Source organism: Eurytemora carolleeae, unplaced genomic scaffold (genome assembly GCF_000591075.1).
Source record: "Eurytemora carolleeae unplaced genomic scaffold, Eaff_2.0 scaffold881, whole genome shotgun sequence".
Taxonomy (NCBI): Eukaryota; Metazoa; Arthropoda; class Copepoda; order Calanoida; family Temoridae; genus Eurytemora; species Eurytemora carolleeae.
Window position 1 is genome coordinate 44,442 of NW_019397395.1, and position 19,236 is coordinate 63,677.

The 19,236-nt window shown below is 33.1% G+C and overlaps 2 protein-coding genes across 2 annotated transcripts; one reads left to right on the forward strand and one right to left on the reverse strand.

The window, feature by feature from the left end:
• The first annotated feature begins 3,005 nt into the window (after positions 1 to 3,005).
• Positions 3,006 to 10,726, forward strand: LOC111714069 (RING finger protein 11). Its single transcript, XM_023489087.1, has 10 exons — positions 3,006 to 3,076; positions 3,421 to 3,474; positions 4,179 to 4,239; positions 5,649 to 5,698; positions 6,297 to 6,327; positions 7,306 to 7,382; positions 8,042 to 8,086; positions 8,585 to 8,641; positions 9,595 to 9,644; positions 10,228 to 10,726. The coding sequence occupies exons 1-10, from the start codon at positions 3,060 to 3,062 to the stop codon at positions 10,245 to 10,247; spliced, it is 462 nt and encodes a 153-aa protein (XP_023344855.1). The 5' UTR covers positions 3,006 to 3,059; the 3' UTR covers positions 10,248 to 10,726.
• Positions 10,727 to 14,164: 3,438 nt separating this feature from the next.
• On the reverse strand, positions 14,165 to 18,395 carry LOC111714068 (probable mitochondrial chaperone BCS1-A). The gene is made up of 4 exons (XM_023489086.1): positions 18,025 to 18,395; positions 17,420 to 17,598; positions 15,860 to 16,226; positions 14,165 to 15,669 (listed from the first exon to the last, which is right to left on the reverse strand). Exons 1-4 carry the CDS (start codon positions 18,076 to 18,078, stop codon positions 15,184 to 15,186), a joined length of 1,086 nt encoding a protein of 361 aa, XP_023344854.1. The 5' UTR covers positions 18,079 to 18,395; the 3' UTR covers positions 14,165 to 15,183.
• Positions 18,396 to 19,236: the final 841 nt, after the last annotated feature.

Genomic DNA, 19,236 nt, shown 5'->3' on the forward strand with positions numbered 1-19,236 from the left:
ATTCAATTGAAATTTTGTTCCTCATAACTTTTTATAGAAAACAAAATTTGATAAGTTTAAATATATTGTAAGGTTCAGACATTCAGGGTTACCCACAAAGAATGAGACTTCAGAGACTGCAGAGAAGTTATATTTATTATTCTCTGCAATAGTAAACATCTTTCTTTCTTTGCCTAATAGATATATAATTGCTATTAAAAGATTGTATTCAAGGTAGAAGATTTAATTTAACCTTGGAATCGTGATTTAGAGTTTCATGTCGTCTTGACAGCCTCATCCTTTGTGAGTAACCCTGTATGTGAGAAACATAATAGAAACAACGAAAAATCACTCATTAAGCAACTCATCTCATCTCTCAACCTCATCAACTCATCTCTCAACCTCATTAAGCAGTCTCTTTATCTAAAATAGCCATCACATTTAAAAGACGACATTTAAAGAAGTTGTTTGAAATTGTAAAAAAAGAGGTACAGGGTGTCCCACGAAACATGACAATAGCAAGACGACTTGAAAGTCGTCTTTGATATTTGAATTTATTTGTGACATTTAGTCTTCTATCTACTTTAACATGTATGATTCTTGAAACAATTATCACATAATTCTCCTAGCCCTGGCATTTCCAAAAAGTGGTCTGCATTTTTGTGCTTTCAATATTACCGGAGATATAAAGAATTTGGTTCAGATTTCAATTTTGTTAAATAAAAGCAAAATTGTCGAAATCTAAACGAAATTGTTCATATCTCGGGCAATATTGAAAGCACAAAAAATGCAGACCACATTTTGGAAATGGCAGGACTAGGGGAATTTTGTGATTATTATCTCTAGAAATTTACTTCTAAAATTAGGTTGACAAATAAACGCAGCAAATTATATCAAAAATCAAGACGACATTCAAGGCCTCTTGCATACTGTCATGTTTCGTGGGACACCCTGTAGTTTAAATTAGATTTTAGCAAGTAAACCAAGTCAATTTTTGTATTCAGGGAGCTGAGACAATTTGTTCAGGTTAGTCTGAAGAATAAGAAAATATTATAAAAATCACAATATTTACTGTCATGCGAATTACAGATTTTGCAAAAAATAAAGTTCCTTTTGCAATTTTTTCTTAACACATTGCACATTTTCACACAAGGGTTCCCTTCAAAACTGACGGTTTATTTTATGGTGCGTCTTTTTTAATATTCATAAATTGCTTTTAAAAATATAAGCCATTTTTTGTGAAAATCAGAATAGATTTGCAAAAAAAAGTTTTACAGTTTACATTAAGAGAAATCATCCTTATTACATATTAACACTTAAATATTGAGATCTAAATATATATGTATTGCGTGACGCGACTGGATTTTTTAAAATCACACTTTAAAGGCCCTGAATGCACCATTTAAAAAAGTAGTTTTGCCCGGAAGAGTCAAATGTGGTGGTACGGAAGGGGAAATAGTGGTGGCTCATGGCCGCCTGCCTTCCCCCGCTCCCGGTAATATTAAAAGCACAAAAAACGCAGACCACTTTTTGGAAATGCCAGGGCTAGGAGAATTATGAAATAATTGTTTCAAATCAGTAGAATATAGTCTTTTTAATTTTAAGTTGAGAGAAGACGACATTAAATTAGTTTTATGATTCTGTTTTTTTGAGGCATTTCCGTGTTGAGTCGTTTCCGTGTTGATGCGTTTCCATGTCACCAATCATACATGTTAAAGTAGATAGAAGACTAAGACGACTTTCAAGTCGTCTTGTTATTGTCATGTTTCGTGGGACACCCTGTAGCATCGTTTGATGATTTGAAAGAAAGACGACATTCAAGAGGAAATACATTTTTCTTGCCAATCGGCTTTACCCCCTTCAAAATACATTTAAGAACTACAGAGCGTCCCATATCATATTAGATTATCAACAATCTTTAACGCCAAAATACGCACATAATACGCAAAATATCTAGCATTTTCTGCCAACAAACAACAACAACATTATGTTTCTGTCTACGGAAATCAGCTGGAATTTTGTCAATAGATTCTTTTGTATGGGTTTACGCTGACTTGGAGAACAAAGATTATTTTGATTAAAAATTACATAAACACAATTAATCCAATAGATTACTTAATAACATGTTTAGTAATTTTAACAAAATGTAACCGTAAGCATGTTGGTTTCGATTTTATCATGAATCATCGTAGAAAAGGTATACAGTTACCTACACAACTTATAGAAATATTTTGTTTTTCATACACGACCATGATTATTTTTTCATTACAATTGATTTGGACATATCTTGTCGTTAATATATCAGAAAATGTTTTCTTTACTCTGGCTTTAATAAAATTATCTTTTTTGTGCTGTAATTTCTTTTATTTAATAAAATAAATTAGGGTCCGTCGTATAGAACGATTTTTAGGTAGGTTTAGAGCTACAAAAGCCCCCAGCTGTCTCTAGGAGCTCCTAATTGCGCCTCTGGGCGTCAAAGACCAAAAGACGGAACATATTATGTCTAAGAAAGTCTTTATCTTAATAAAACTATGATCAGAGACCAGATTTGATAAAACTTTTTTCTTTGAAAAAACTATATATTTAAGAAAAATTGCCTATATATTATCAATTTCTGGAATCTTTGTATTAATATAGAGGAATAAATTTCTAAAATTGTGACAGTGTCTCTTACGAAAAAAAAAATATCTAAAACTCAACTTCTATCCTTGATTTATGTAATTATAATTTTTTTAGATTTAAATTGAAGAAAATTACTGATCAAGTAAATAAATTGTTAAAATTGAAAAGAATTTGTTTTACTACGAACTATGTCAGCTACTTATTTCAACTACTTAAACTATTCATTTTTAATCTAAATATATTTTTTTTTCTAAAACTCGCTGTTTATTTGGAACAAACTTAATTTTAAAAAGAATTCCTTTACGAATTATCTCACAATAGTTTACCAACAGTATACGTTCTAACATCTCTTTTTTTGCACCCTTCCTCTTTAATTTTAAATTATGTTTTATCTAATATTTATTTTCAGATTTAAATTGAAATAAATGACTGATTGAGTAAAAGAACTGAGCACTAGTATGCTGGCCTGGCTTAGGAATATATTTATATATTTTTAGATTGTGGGCTAGCTGGGTCTCTTTAAGGGACTGTGGGCTAGCTGGGTCTCTGTAAGGGACTGTGGGCTAGCTGGGTCTCTTTAAGGGACTGTGGGCTAGCTGGGTCTCTTTAAGGGACTGTGGGCTAGCTGGGTCTCTCTAAGGGACTGTGGGCTAGCTGGGTCTCTTTGAGGGACTAAGGGACTGGCGTAATTTTAATTTACCCTCCATTGTTATCTGTGGTATCTTTGATTCGTAACTATAAAAACCTATTCCTGATCAGAAAATCACAAAGAAATTATTTTTAATGATGAAAAATTTAAATTTATTTTGTCGTGTACAGGAGTATGGGGAACTGTTTGAAAGCCCCAACCCAGGACGATATTTCATTGCTTAGGTGAACATTTTATTATTTACATTGGGACAATTTATACTGTGAAATAGGAAGACGACTTTGGGACTCAAATTATGATTTTAAATAGTTTAATGAACATGAGATACAACATTTCACTGAAGAAATGTGGATTTTTTTATTTAAAGTTTAATTATGTTTAACTATTTTATAACACATAACAATTGTTAAATATCGTCAACCTATTCCACAGTTTTTGGGGCCACACTTTAATTACAATTTCTGAAACAAATGAAAAATTGTCTATTTTTGTCTCTAGTTTGTAGGTAGGAAAACAACTTAATGAACCTTAGATATATTAGGAAACTTGAAATTTTTAATAATCTCATTTTTAAGAGTTGAGATTTGTGTCTAAAATTTCTTTATTTGTAACAGGTTTAGTTTATATTTTGTCTCTTGGATAAAGCAAAAAATCTAGCGGATCTGAATTAGGATCCTAGTGAGATAAAGCTTCTGTTATGTTTTAAAGCTCCCCCTCCCCTCTTTCAAAAATGATTTTTACCCCCTAAAACATCGGAGTAGACAGAATTATTTGGATAATAATGATTTTTATGGAAAATTTTTAAAAATTGTACAAAGGGGGAAATCTGTCAGTTGATGTCAAAAAACGTGTAAAACCGGTTCCCCCCCTGGGGGGGGGGGGGGCGATAATTCTTCCAAACAAATGACCTCCATTTTTTTATTTGTAGGGATGGAGGGAATAACAGTGTTTCTACTGAACGATTGGAAACCTCTTCTTCTTATGCCGAGGTAACATTTATTATAGTTTGGTTTTAGCGTAGGACAAATGATGTTTAGGACTAATGATTTTCAAAACAAATGATTTTTAGGACAAATGATGTGCAGGACAAATAAAGTGTCGTAAAATGATGTTTGAAAAATAATTTGTAGGTCAAACGATGTTTAGGACAAATGATGTTTAGGAAACATTATGTGTAGGACAAATGATGTGTAGGAAAAATTAATTGTAGGACAAAAATGTGCCGGAAAGTGTTGTTAAGGCCAAAAAATAAAAAATACAAATGATGTGTAGGACAAAAAACGTTGAAAAATAGTGTAAAGAACAAATGATGTGTGCGACAAAAATGTGCATGATATTGATGTGTAAGACAAATCATGTGTAGGATAAATCATGCGCCTAGGATAAATCATGTAACTAGGACTAATCATGTGTCTATGAAAAATAATGTGTCAGGTCAAATGATGTGCATTGTGGAGGAAAAATGTTATGTAGGAGAAATGATGTTTAGAACAAATGATATGTAGGACAAAAGTGTGCACCATTTTGATGTGAAAGACAGCGATGCGTAGGACAGTTGATGTGTCTAGGACAAATGATGTGTAGGTCAAACGATGTGTAGGACAAATGATGTGTAGGACAGAGTATGTGTCTAGGACAAATCATCTGTAGGAAAAATGATGTGTAGGAAAAATGAAGTGTAGGAAAAATGACGTGAATGACAAATGACGTGTAGGACAAATGAAGTGTCGGACAAATGATGTGTAGGACAAAAGATTTGTAGGATTAAAGATGTGTAGGCAAAAATTATGTGAATGGCAAATGACGTGTATTGTGTAGGATAATGATGTGAATTGTAAATGACGAAAGATGTGAGGACAAAAAATGTGCGTTTATGTAAATGACTCCTAGGAAAAATGATGTGCAGGACACAAGATAAGTATTGAGAAGGACAAATGGTGTGCAGGACAAATGATAAGTATTGAGAAGGACAAATGGTGTTGCAGGACCAATGATAAGTATTGAGAAGGACAAATGGTGTTGCAAGACAAATGATAAGTATTGAGAAGGACCAATGGTGTGCAGGACAAATGATAAGTATTGAGAAGGACAAATGGTGTGCAGGACAAATGATAATTATTGAGAAGGAGAAATGGTGTGCAGGACAAATGATGAGTATTGAGTAGGACAAATGATATGTAAAGGCGGCAGCGGTCTGGGATGTCTTACAGCAATTCCTCATGTGCGTTAGGACAAATGTTGTGTAGGACAAATGACGTATTGTTTAGGGAAAAAAATGTGCGATGATATAAAGGAAAACGATTCGTAGGACAAATGACGTGCAGGAGGACAAATGAAAAGTAGTGTGTAGGACAAATGATAATGATGAATTAGAATTAAATCTCGAAATATTATTTAGGAGAATTCTCAGACTGCTCCGGTATATTATCCATCACCCAACGTCTCAAGGAAAATGAAATAAAATTATTATCAACCCCTGACACTTCACCCCCGCCCTCTCTACAGTTTATAATGCTTTGTCGGTGAAATTTTTTTTAGTTAAAAAAACTGTTAAAAATAATTGTTTCTTTTTAGATTTTGAATTAAAATATTTTTATTTTTATTTTTCAGTTTTTAACGTTTTTGGCTTCTGTAATTTATTCAGAGCTGGGAACTTGATATCGAGATCCAATGTGGGCACTTTCAATTTGAGGATCTATAAAATCTTTACCTTTCCATGTCTTCATTCTAATTATACCGCCTCCTTTCAACCCCTGTACTGACTGGGTAAGACTGCCATGTAGAATGAAGAATAAATAAATCTGCAGATTGACAAAAGATCAAGATTAAGCATTGATCTCGATATCCACAATACAAGATTTCCACCCTCTGTTCTTATTAGTCTAAAGAGAACATAATGGACAGTTAAAGAGTAATTAAACAAATTCTCTGTTATCTGACAGATTTTTTCTTCCTGCGTCGTTAAACAAATAAAAATATTGCAGATTTTAACAATTTCTCAAACAGTAAATATATGAAGTATTATTTCATAATTTTTGGAATCCAGGTCTGCTAGTCAGTTAACAGAGGAGGAACAGGTAAAATAATGGACCCCGGACAGGGAATAATAGTTTCTTTTCCGTGTCCCCTTGTTCAACATTTTTTCCGTCACAGAAAGTGGAAACGCCTTCCTTAAAATATTTTTTTTGACTTTTTGGTCAAAATTGGGAAATTAAATAAATTTTTGGGTTGAACGGTATCATGAAAGGGGAAAAAATCCACCACTCCAAGGGGGGAGGGAGGGGAGCTCTTGAAAATATACAGGGTGTCTGAAAAACTATCTTTTAGGCACTACTAGAGCTCTGAGTTCAATCTTCAATTTAATTTTAATCATAGTTTAATTTTTACATTTAAAAATCTTCTTTTGATTCCTGATCGATACACTACACACCCAATAATATATTTGTAGCACTAAAATTAAGGAAGTTTTATTTATCAAATTCTAGAAAAACAAAATGGAAGTTACGTGCGCGTTGAATTACAAGAGAAAGAGAGAGAGTCTGTTTTTTGCAGTTGCGCTCGGCCCCTAGCCTGTCTCCCCGCAGCGCTCGGCCCCTAGCCTGTCTTACGTAACCTAACCCTAAAATATATACTAGCCTCTATCTTGTAATTCAACGCGGCAAGTGCACGGTGCTTCCTTGTGCAACTACCATTTAATTATTTAATGTTGCATTTGAGAGGGAAATGGCGACTGTTGATATGACAATGTGAATCAGAGCGATTTTAAACTCATATTTTTCTAAATTTTTTTTACAGACCTCTATCTGGTCTCCATCGATCTGAAATGTTACATAAATAAAAGAAAATCTAAAAATGTTAATATTGAACTATGATGAGAGCTCTAGTACATTAAATTTTCATTGGTTGGTTGGTTGGTTGGTTGATTGATTGGTTGGTTGGTTGGTTGGTTGGTTGGTTGGTTGGTTGGTTGGTTGGTTGGTTGGTTGGTTGGNTGATCGGCTGGTTGGTTGGTTGATTGATTGATTTAATGGATTGAATTATTATTATTGTTCAAGGTTAAAATAGCTCAACGGATTGGTTTGATCCAACATCTACCAACAGGAACTTTTGATGGCTGTAAGAAGAACAGAGAGTGAGTACTGAAAGAAACATTAAAATTTAAATTAAATTAAATTATCGATTTCACTTTTAATCTAAATTTGCTCAACTCTGGTTGTATGGGTATGGAAAATCTCAACATAATCGAGTGAACCAAATTTCTAAAAACCACATAAAGTCACTTGTAAAAAATTATGAAAACATAATGATATAAGTATCAAAGTTGCGACTGAAGACTGTGAATACTATTCATTATTTTTGTTTAAACTATTGGCTAAAATACCTATTTTTCCTTGGATTTTTATGCTTGTTGATTCGAAACACAAAATTCATAAATGTCACGTTTCTGAATTTTGTGTTTCGAGTCAACTTTGTTTTTGTCAAATGTAACAAATGTAAGACAATTTTATTTGCACGAATAATGTATTTCCTGCAAGTTTCTGATGTTTTAAAATCCAAATCAAAAACTCAAATTTTAGGGTTACACTTTCAAGCCCTGAAATTAGTTGAGGTCCATTAAGAAGTTTTAGCCCACTCGGGTTAGATATTTAAATATATATTTGATCCATGATTTTCAAAGCTCAACCTTGCATTTTTCTTATAGATCTTTGTTAAACAATTATTATGTATGAACCGATAAAAGCCATTGTCTTTTTTTTATTGAATATTATCTTTAATATTGATTTTGTTCAGATGCGTAATCTGTATGATTGAATTTAATGTCGGTGATCTGATCAGGTAAATAATTTTTATCAGTGTCGGTAATTTTATAGTTTAATACCAATGTCGGTTATTTTAAAGTTTTAGTTGGCGGTGAAAGTGTCTGTGATATCATAGTTTAAATCATTGTTACACAGGAGTTTCCTAATTACTCAATTAGTAACCATTAAAAAATACCGATATCTCCATCGTTGATGATCAGATAAAGGGCTAAAGGGAACCGTTGTGAATCCGAAATGTCACTTTAAACAATGGGTTTGTTAATGTTACTACGTCAATTAAAAGATGATCAGAGCTGGGAACTTTAGAATGGTGGATATCAAGATCAATATTTGATCCTCTCTTTTTCTTAATATCAAGACTAACCTAATCTTGTACTTGTATCCTGAAAAGTGTATAAAATTCAACCAATCAGTGTCGCGTATCAGAAGCCGGGAAATTTTACATTTTGCGCGCCATTTAAGATTAATCTGGACCTGGATAAATGCGGAATGGAGTGATGTAAATACTGTTTAGATATCTACCCTGCATGCATACATATCATACAGTCTGCATTGATGATTGGCTTATGAGGTAAAGCAAATTGAATTTCCACAAAATTTTTCAGGAATCTATAATTTTAAGAACCCCTCCGGCCCTGGGCTAGGGGAAGGAAATAATTTCTTATATATAATGGGCTAGTTTAGAATCTCAAAACAAAGCTAAGAACATTTCCGTGGGTCTCCTTAGTTCTCCAATTAAAATTCGAGGCAAATCAGTCAAGGGGTTCCTGAGTTATGATCGGCCAAACAAACAAACTGTATCTTCATAGATTGTAAAGCACAAAAACCAAGATGATAAATAGCTGGGTCTCTTTAAGGGGACTGTGGGCTAGCTGGGTCTCTTTAAGGGACTGTGGGCTAGCTGGGTCTCTCTAAGGGACTGTGGGCTAGCTGGGTCTCTTTAAGGGACTGTGGGCTAGCTGGGTCTCTTTAAGGGACTGTGGGCTAGCTTGGTCTCTTTATGGGACTGTGGGCTAGCTGGGCCTCTCTAAGGGACTGTGGGCTAGCTGGGTCTCTCTAAGGGATTGTGGGCTAGCTGGGTCTCTTATCCAGGTTATTTCAATAAAATTTACTGAATTTTTTTAACAAAGCAGAACTTTAAGATTTTTGTCTGATTTTATGCTAAAACTTGATGAACTATTCAGAAATAAGGAAATTTTTATAATCTCTTTTTTTCAATAGTTCAGATTTGCGTTTTGAGAGTAATTTTTTTTTCTTTCAGTTTTTGGTCGATATTTTGCCCCTTGGATCCGGATCCGTGGATCTGCATGTTTTTGCGGTTCCGGATCCGAATCCAGGAAGCCAAAATATTGCGGATCCAACGGATCCGGATCCTAAGCACTGTTTTAAATAATGCAGCAGATAAGTTTATGTAAATCAGTCCAAACCAAATATCTCCTGAATATCGTCTTCATAGTCCAGAGTTTTTTGGATCTCACTGTAACAAATAATTCTTGTATTTAGAATATAAATTTATTATTTTAGATCTTTTACGTGTCCTTCATGTATGGAACCGGTGGATGCGGCACTGCTAGGTAAATTTCTAGTAATTTGCTCTAGAACGCTTCGCGCCATTCTTCTAGTAATACTTTTAGCATTGAACTTTTGACTTTTAAGCCGCCGCTTTTTCAAAGTTTAATTGGAAAACATAGTTTTTCGATGATTTTTTATAAAACTGATGGATTTCTGAAATAAAAAAAATAGTTACTTTTAAAAAAAAATCCAATTTCGACCTGCAATATCCCCGGGGTCATGTGAGTTGCCACAAAAAAATTGTAGCCGATCGGTTCAGCTGTTTAGACTTTTACTGCAATTTTGTATAACACTAATAATATAGATTGGTTTCATTTAAGGCACTGTCGGCGTAATCTTAATTGACCATTTATTTAAATATTTTCATGCCATTTTTTACAAATGATACAATTTAAAACCTTGAACAGTAACAAAGAGAAAAATTTCGTCTAACTTATTTGTCTTTGTAAATTAATTCCGTTATCAGAGAAACTGAAAGTTTCAAAAATTGAGAATATCTTAATAACTTGATAATGGAGGTCAATTCCAATTCGTCGAAAGGATAATATCTCTAATTGACTCTCACTAATGGCTGTTTAATTTTAGTCGCCTATGATTCTAACTAAGCAGAGTGGACGCCAGCTTGCAGAAAACATTTACCATTCATACTGATCAAATTTTGAGTTCTGATCAGGGTAATGATCTTTCCAAAGAAAACATCAAAGCGCAGAGCTGTTCACAATGAAGCTCATATAAGAGAAGTGATCTTTCCAAAGAAGATCAACAAAGCTGTGAGCTGTTTAAATCATAGCTTAATAGGAATAACAATATTTCTAAAGAAGATAATAAAACTCTGAGCTGTTAACATCATTATGATCAACAAAACTGCTCTGCAAGATTCTATATTGATCTTAAAATCAGATCAGAAATAACCCCAGTCACTTGATCTTTTGCCTGAATTTTAAAAATCTACTGAACATGGAGAAGTTAATGAATGATAATAAGTTGCTGAATTAGGTTAAGTTAACAAGGCCACAACAGAAAATTATTTTATTTATCCTTACCTAGTTTAACTACTTCTTAGCATTGATAAATTCCTGCCTTCGTTTCAACTAATATTTAAAAAAAACACGAAAAACTCCATTTTATTAATACTTTTTTGTGGCTTTTTATAAACTATTAAATTTAGGTATTGGTGTTTTTAATATAACATTCTTCCAATTAAGGAAATTTTTCAATTAAAACTTACTTTTGGGTTATGATATCCACATATTACATACTGTCGTCGTCATATGTACCAAGAAGACGACTTTCTATTATAATTTTCAATTTCTACCAATCTTTCAATCAGCTGAAGCACATGAACATGTAAACTAAAAAGAAGATGTCAGCTTCTCGTTATTTACTTGTATACTTGTAATTTGAAAAATGCTTGTGAATCAAAGCATTATAAATAGAAAATTGTCTTCATTGTATTGATACAATCCCCGACCACTAAAGGAATAAAGGTAGTTGTGTTACTTGATCCAACAGTGATTATTTTGTATTGCAGTATATTTGGACTAAACCCATTAAAGTTTTAAATTCTACAGGACTTACGTTGTATTTGAAGTGACCGTCCATTAAAAAAAAGGCATGTCCGATTTCCAGTGGTACCCTCTCAACCTTGATTTGGATGGTATCTAATTCATACATGATCAGACTAAGCTTCCATGGGTACCGTCGTGAATCGGGCATTGCCATCTTTACCTTGAGGGTCACTTATAATTATGCGTACAGTCCCTTTAAGTTCGCATATATCAAATTTACAGTAAAAATTTAAAAATTACGAACTTTTCATCTCGATATTTCGAACAGAATGATCAGGATATACAAAAATTGGTGAAATTTCTCTTAACATTATTTTAATAAGTTCGAAAGAACTGTTAGTAATTTCGAAATGTAGGATTTGGATATTCGAACGTAATGTTAGTATTTCCAAACATCTTGAATATATTCTTGTAAATTTTTATCTGGTTATTTTATTTATCTTACAATTACATGTTTTAAAAAGATCATTTTTGTCGAATGTCGAAAATTGCATTATCAAATTCATGCTTATATATATTAGAAGTAGATGTAAATTAGATTCAAGGTGGTTTATTAAGGTTTGATACTTTGGATGCGCTCACATGTCCTAGAAATGTCGTCTTCATAGCTATGGACACTCAAAATTCTTATTTGACGTAACTGATTATTGGCGGGGAAATAAGTGACAACGTTGCTGCTCAGAGGGTAAAGGAATTTGAGAACCCCCCCCCCCTTCCCTACTGACCAGCAACGTTGTTACTTCATCTTCCGCCAATAATCAGTTAAGTCGTATGAGGATTTTGTGCGTCCATCGCTTAGGAAGACGACATTTTGAGTTGATTGGAGCGCATCCAGGGTATCTAACCTTAATAACTGACCTCGATTAAATTAGTATAATATTATTGGACAATCTTTTAGTCAACGTCTCAATAAACTTGAAAACTAAATTAGCTAAATTTTGAAAATTTGTAAATTTTTGGAGCACAGGAAATAATGCAAACTATATTGATCAATATTTTAGTCTCACAGGAAGCAGGGGGAATCCCAAAAATCAATGATTTAACAAGACATTTAAAAATCTATTCAAATGAAATGAAAACAAATTGTTCAATTTTTTCTAGACAATTTATAAAAATTTAATCGCCATGCTGGATTCGAACCCTAAAGAAGTTTTAACTGCCGTTTTTTTAATCCTACGTTTTTGCAATGCTTCACACACCATCTTAAAGGTACTAAAGACGTTATTTTAATTGAATCCCTATTTATAGAGCGGCATGTTGGTCCGATTTATTAAAAACCTTTTTCTGATCAATGATGAGAAAGCCGTCGTAGTTGTAACCTAGAAAATAATAATTTTGAGTTTCCACCCCTTTTCATGCTTCATAAATACGTCACAGTTATGGAGAACCACAACTAAAAATGATTAATTTTAAGGATGCCATTTCCATCAATTTTTCTCGGACTAAAGATGAATGATTGCCGTTGTGAATCGGGACATGTCACTCTATAAATGAAGGGTCACTTAAAAGTACGTTTACAGTCCCATTAAGTATAACAAGTATAATTGGAAAAGCTGGACCAGTTTGAAAATATCTTTGATCCAGCTAGATTGATATTTTTAATAATAAATTAGAAACAAACTAGTTTAATTTCATTCGGAACCTTTTATCTCACCACATTCTTGAAAAAATAAATTCCCTTTCCTATTTTCAATAAAAATTTGTTTTCGCAAAATCTGGGAAATGAACTTACGAGTAAAAGCNGTCATGAAATGTAATACCCCTGGACATATTGGGCCTTTAACTCCTATTTAATAAATGTATTTTTAATTTGTCTAAGTAATGTAGTTTACTAAAATATATTCTAAGATGGAAAGATTAAAAACAGTTCTGTCACCAATTATTACTTCATTTTTAAGATTCTACTTTTCAAGATGCATAAAATATCCATTATAATAAATGATTATTATTTAAATTAAAAATTAACTTAATAAACGGTTTTTTAGTTGGGTTGCTTGCTTTCATAGGAATTGTTAAAATTTAAACTTTAAATTAAATATTTTGTCGAATCGTAAGGAGATTTAAACAGAAAATAAGAACAACAATTACACCCGCATTTTGTGAAACTCTAGATACATGTTCATTGGATAAAGGGTAAAGGATAACTAAATGAATTCCATGCTTTTTTTTAAAAATAATATCATAAAGAAAGGAAGATATTGAAGACAAGAATTAAAAAATATTCTTCATCTTAGAATATATAAATAAGAACAGTGAATATAATTGTGAATCGTAACTATATCGTGATGAATAAATTTTAAATAAATCTCTATTAATTTAAAGGCACTGTGTGCGAAATGTCAAGGAACCCTCCCGCCAAAGATGACAATGCTCGATTCACAACCATACCCTTGATACATTTGATCAAAAATGTGAAACATAATGCCGTTTTTCTACAGGTGTTCAATCCTGATAAATCCTTTGTTATCTTGGACCCTTGTGAATAGGGTATTTTTATCTTTGCATGAAGGGTCTATTTCCGAGTACAGTCTCAATTAGACCTTGCTTAGTAAATGTAAATGCAAAAAATTATTATATTCCAGTTTTTGGTTGATATTTAACCCCTTTGGTCTGCAAAGTTTTACGGATCCGGACTCAGGAAGCCAAAATGGCCCCTTTGATTTGCATATTTTTGTGGATCCAGGCCCGGTAAGCCAAAATGGCCCCTTTGATTTGCATATTTTTGTAGATCCAGGCCCAGGAAGCCAAAATGGCCCCACTGATCTGAATAATTTTGCGGATCCAGACCCAGGAAGCCAAAATGTTGCGAATCCGGATTTAAAGCACTATTTGAGAACTCTTGAAAAATGTGCCTTTCTTTCTGTAGGGCGGGGGTGGGTGGGGGGGTAACGAGAGGTATTTAATCTATTAATGTTAGAACTATTAATATCTCTGGTCTAACTATGGTTCATAAATTAAAATAATTTAACGTTTTATTCTAACGCTCATCTATCACAACATTCAGATGTTCTTCAGTCACTGAAGAACTTTTACATAATCACATCTAGAGTATTTTCGTGAATTAATAAAAACATATTTCAAACTTAAAATGTTAATTTGCAAAATAATTTAACATTTTATTCTAACGCTCATCTATCACAACATTAATATGTTCTTCAGTCACTGAAGAACTTTTACATAATCACATCTAGAGTATTTTCGTGAATTAATAAAAACATATTTCAAACTTAAAATGTTAATTTGCTAAAATTATTTAACAGAAAACTAAAAATACTGCATAAGAAAAATTTTATAAATAACGTTGGGGAGTGAAAAATTGGAGGACATTTTTTCTTGGAGTGGAAAATCGGAGGGATTTGGTAAAAAGGAGTGAAAAATCGGAGGGATTTGATAAAAAACGAGTGAAAAATCGGAGGGATTTGGTGAACTCGGAGGAATTTGGTAAAAAAGAGTGAAAAATCGGAGAAAATGGGTACAATGTATGGAAAATTGTCAGTATTTTGTTACTAAGAGTGGAAAATCAGAGACTTAAAGTGCTACAAGTTGAAAATCAGAGGGATTACAAAATTGGCCTTGAAGATTTTTAAAGTGGAAAACGGAGGAATTGGATAAAAATAATGGAAAACTGAGGAAATGCGAGCAAGGTGAGAAAATAAATACAGAAAGTGTTTAGTTGGCGGGAATAGGTTCAGACAATGTAACATTAAATTAGAGGGATATGTAAAATCAGAGGAAATTTATTCGTGCACAGTCGGAGGGAATAGGGTTAGAACTTTTAACATATCGGAGGGAATAAGAACTGAGAATACAAATACAGGAGTGTAAACTCGGAGGAAATTTAGAAAGTGCACAATAGAAGGGATTAGTTACAGGAGATAAATACATGGGAGTAAACCCTTTTTGTGTCATAAGTTGGATAAAAGCGTGAATGTGGGACAAGAGTATGTATATCTAAGTGTAGTCGTGACAGAACTTAATCCTGTATCAAAGATTGCGGGAATCCGTTAACAATAAAATCAAGTCCCTTTTCTGGTTCGTACATGTGGTTGAGGAACACCTGGGTTGCTTCTGCAGGAGTCCACCGATGATCAGGAACCTTCTCGATATCAAACCCGTCGGGGAGTTCATTCTCAAAGTAGTGAGTGTACATTTCAACCAGGTTTTCTTTCGTGCATTTTTCAAACTTCAACTTCAGATCAATCCGTCCCGGACGAATAAGAGCTTTGTCAAGTTTCTCTGGGTAGTTTGTTGTAATGATGAGCATACGTCCGTCCATCTCCATCACCCCGTCCAACACCTCTAGCAGGGTGGCCAGGGTTAGACGGTTGGACTTTTTGTCAAAGTTGGCGCTGGAGACCTTCAAGAAGTTGAGAAGATCCATGCTACCCTCATCCATATCTTTCATCGTGCTTGTGTTAATATTCTCAGATTCTGTCTCAGATCCTTCCTTCTCTGTCTCCTTGAAATATTTCCAAAATTACTCGGATTTATAACAAATAGGACATAAAAAGTCAAGTCCCCCCCCCTCCCACTTTAATACTTTTAACCCCAAAAATATTGTTTATTTATTTTAACAAGCATCTGGGGATGAAATTGATTCTCAAGAAGGGGTGGGGACAATGATTTTTGAAGAAAATATATACCCCTACCTTGGATCTATCTGTCACAATATTCTTGAGGTCGGCGCAATCAATATCCTCCAGAACGTACAACCTCTGGTTCAACGGGATATCCTTGTAGTTCATCTTCACATTGTAGAAAACATTCAACAATTCCTTTCCAGTTTTAATTTTGTTCAGAGGAATGGCAACAATATGACGCTGGGTGTGGTTGGCAATGGCTTTAATGGTCGAAGTCTTCCCACAGCCCGGCTCACCGTAGAACAAGAATCCCATGGTGTACGGTATACCGCGGGCTTTGTACCAGGCCTTGTTATCCTGGAAAAAGTTGATGCGCCGCAAAATATCTTTCTTTTCCGGGAAAAATATGTTGTCAAAGGATTTTCCTGATTCAAACCTGAAAAAAATATTTTCAGTTTTAAGGCACTAAATTAAGTTTCAGGTAAATTTCAACTATAGAAACTGTATATTAATATTAATTTCTTCAACCCCCCCCCTCTCCCGACCCACCTCCCCCTTTATTTTGTATAGACTAAGAACTGTTTAAATAATCAACCTTGCAAATCAATAAATATTGTAGAAAGCTGTTAGGTTTCTTTATAATAAATTACCTAGGTGAAAAAGTAATAAGTGTAGAGGATAATTTGTGTTTCTGACACATTAAAAAAATTGGTGTTTTTTAGGAACACAGTGAGAGAAAAAAATGAGAAAAAAAATAGAAGGGTGAGATGATACTTTTTCCAGATAATAAATACCCCAGTCGTATGTGCCAGAAAGTACCAACTGTTACAGATACAACGGATCCGATTATAAACATGGTGTCTAAAGTTTGATTAATGGTGTAAATTAACATTTTAAGTGAAGTTGCTGTATTTCATGTAATTAAACTATATATAAAAAACGTAGCAATTTTATGGGTACTTTCTGGCACCTACGACTGGGGTATTTATTATCTGGAAAAAGTATCATCTCATCCTTCTATTTTTTTTCTCATTTTTTTCTCTCACTGTGCTCCTAAAAAACACCAATTTTTTTAATGTGTCAGAAACACAAATTATCCTCTACACTTAATATTTACTTTTTCACCTAGGTAATTTATTATAAAGAAACCTAACAGCTTTCTAGCAACTTCACTTAATATGTTAATTTACACCATTAATCAAACTTTAGACACCATGTTTATAATCGGATCCGTTGTATCTGTAACAGTTTGGTTGGCTTCCTGGATCTGGATTCGAAAAAAATTTACTTTTTGCCCTCTAAACACAATTTTTAACTGTTTACTACGGACTAGTTATTATAACTTAACAATCTCTGCAAAGCGAAATAAAGAAAACAAGTTAAAATTTTACTTTTATAAAAAAAATCAGTAAATCTTATGGAAATGTTCATGACTGGATCGGGATCCATGTTTTAACAGTTCATATCCAGGATCCATGTTTTTACAGGACATATCCAGGATCCATGTTTTTACAGGACATATCCAGGATCAAAATAAAATGGATTCTAAGCACTATTATCTCATTGTAAATACAATTTTTTTAAACCAATTTTTTTTATTTTTTTTATTTAATATATCACGGTAAATACCTGAACTCTGAATAGTTAGATGTAGCATCATAATAATCCTCTGCAGATTGGCTGGACGGAGTGTACACAAAATATTTTAAATGTTTGTCAGAATTCAGATGTTTCTCGTATTCTTTGACCCATTGTTCAAGAAGAAGACGTAGGTCTTCAGCGTTCAAAACGTCGGAACAGATGGTCACCTGAATTTTATCAATATAATTTTAGATTTGAGGGGAGGGGGGGATGAAGACAAACCATGGAACCAATTAAGTTTTATCCCATTTTTAATGCTTTTAACCTTAGAAAATCGTCTATTATTGCCAAAGTTTTTTATAACTTTTAGTTATAGATCTTTCTAAAAATTCCAAGAAAATATAAACCTCTGATTGAAAGATAAAATGAGCTAATTGTTTCTGCTGCATAAAATCCGCAAGGCATTTTTTCAAAATGAGAGAAAACACAAAATTTTAATTGGAAAAAAGTTTTCTTCATTTCTTAACGGTTTAATTTATTCAAAGAATACACAACTATGAATCCTTTAAACAAAATTTCACTTGAAATTAAGTCTATATTTCCTTTAAAGGATTAACTCAAAATGGAAAAAAATATCAAATTAAATTAAATACCTGAAATTCTTCAGTTAACATTGGGTTTTTTTCATTGTTATCCTGGTTCTGCATTATGTTCACAATTCCGTAAACCTAGAGAAACAATAGATAAATCCGAGAATTTTTCTTTGTTCTAAAAGAGTGTTAAAAAAGATATTAATGGGTACCCATACAACTGTGGAAAAGGAAGACGACTTTTTGACTCTGTAATGATATGAAATGACCTTTTTCCGGAAACCCAGCAATTTTGAAATGTCAACACATCCCGTTTACTCATTGTAGTTTTTTAATTTACTGGTGAAATTATTTACTACTTATCAAGGTTATAATGCAAGGAAAGTTTTTTCAGAGGTGTATGCATCTTTTGTACTGCAGTGTACTGTCTCTGGGCGGTAATGTAAACACAAGACAGATGTATAAGCCTGACATGGGATCCATCTTTAACATAAAAAATCAATGAAATATTCTTTTCACAGGAAGCTATTATGTGAATTATCAAAATTATCAATATTAATGCTATTAACCTCCTCTTAAAATTTATCAAAAAATCACAAACATAATGTTGTATATTCTCAACAAATTAAATATCATTGGCTTTAATTCTATAGAAAAACTCAGTTATTTCATTTCCTTTGCATTTGGAATAATTAAAAAACCAACTCTTAAAATTTACCAAAACACGATCAAACTCGTAAAAACCCCACCAAATATATTAACGGATCCAATATTTAAAAATAAACTTTTTTGTCAAACAGATAAACAATTCGATGAAAAAAGAGTCTTCAAAAATTTTATTGTTAAAAGGAGCCTAATAGGAACATCCATTAGATTATTCTTTAACATAATACTGTCGATGGCAATTTTATTCGTCCTCCTTATGTCCCCTGACTCTCGCTGGATTAAAAATGTCCAAGATTCTTGTGCGTCTGCGCCAATCTCTCCATCAGCTCCGGCCACACGTCAGGGTATATTTTCCTTCCTACATACGTTGTGTACGCCGGAAAATTCCATGAACATACACGTACTGCACTCTCCAGGAACCAGTTCTGTCATGGCACAGCCTGAAACATGTGTAAAATTACATCTCAGTATCAGTGANAAAAATAATCAAAACAGCCAAGAGCTATTTTCCACCTAATTGCTTTATACTTGTACTGTTAATATAATCATCAATTTTGTGATTGTAAACTCTATCTGTATACAGATAAATTTATTTTAGCAATAAACGTT

Coding starts and splice junctions, on each gene's coding strand:
- LOC111714068 (XM_023489086.1), bottom strand. CDS start 18,078: ATGCAGAACCAGGATAACAATGAAAAAAACCCAATGTTAACTGAAGAA. Junction 17,599..18,024: donor TGTTAACTGAAGAATTTCAG/GTATTTAATTTA, acceptor GATAAAATTCAG/GTGACCATCTGTTCCGACGT. Junction 16,227..17,419: donor TCTAACTATTCAGAGTTCAG/GTATTTACCGTG, acceptor TATTTTTTTCAG/GTTTGAATCAGGAAAATCCT.
- LOC111714069 (XM_023489087.1), top strand. Junction 3,475..4,178: donor GACGATATTTCATTGCTTAG/GTGAACATTTTA, acceptor TTTTATTTGTAG/GGATGGAGGGAATAACAGTG. Junction 7,383..8,041: donor GGCTGTAAGAAGAACAGAGA/GTGAGTACTGAA, acceptor GATTTTGTTCAG/ATGCGTAATCTGTATGATTG.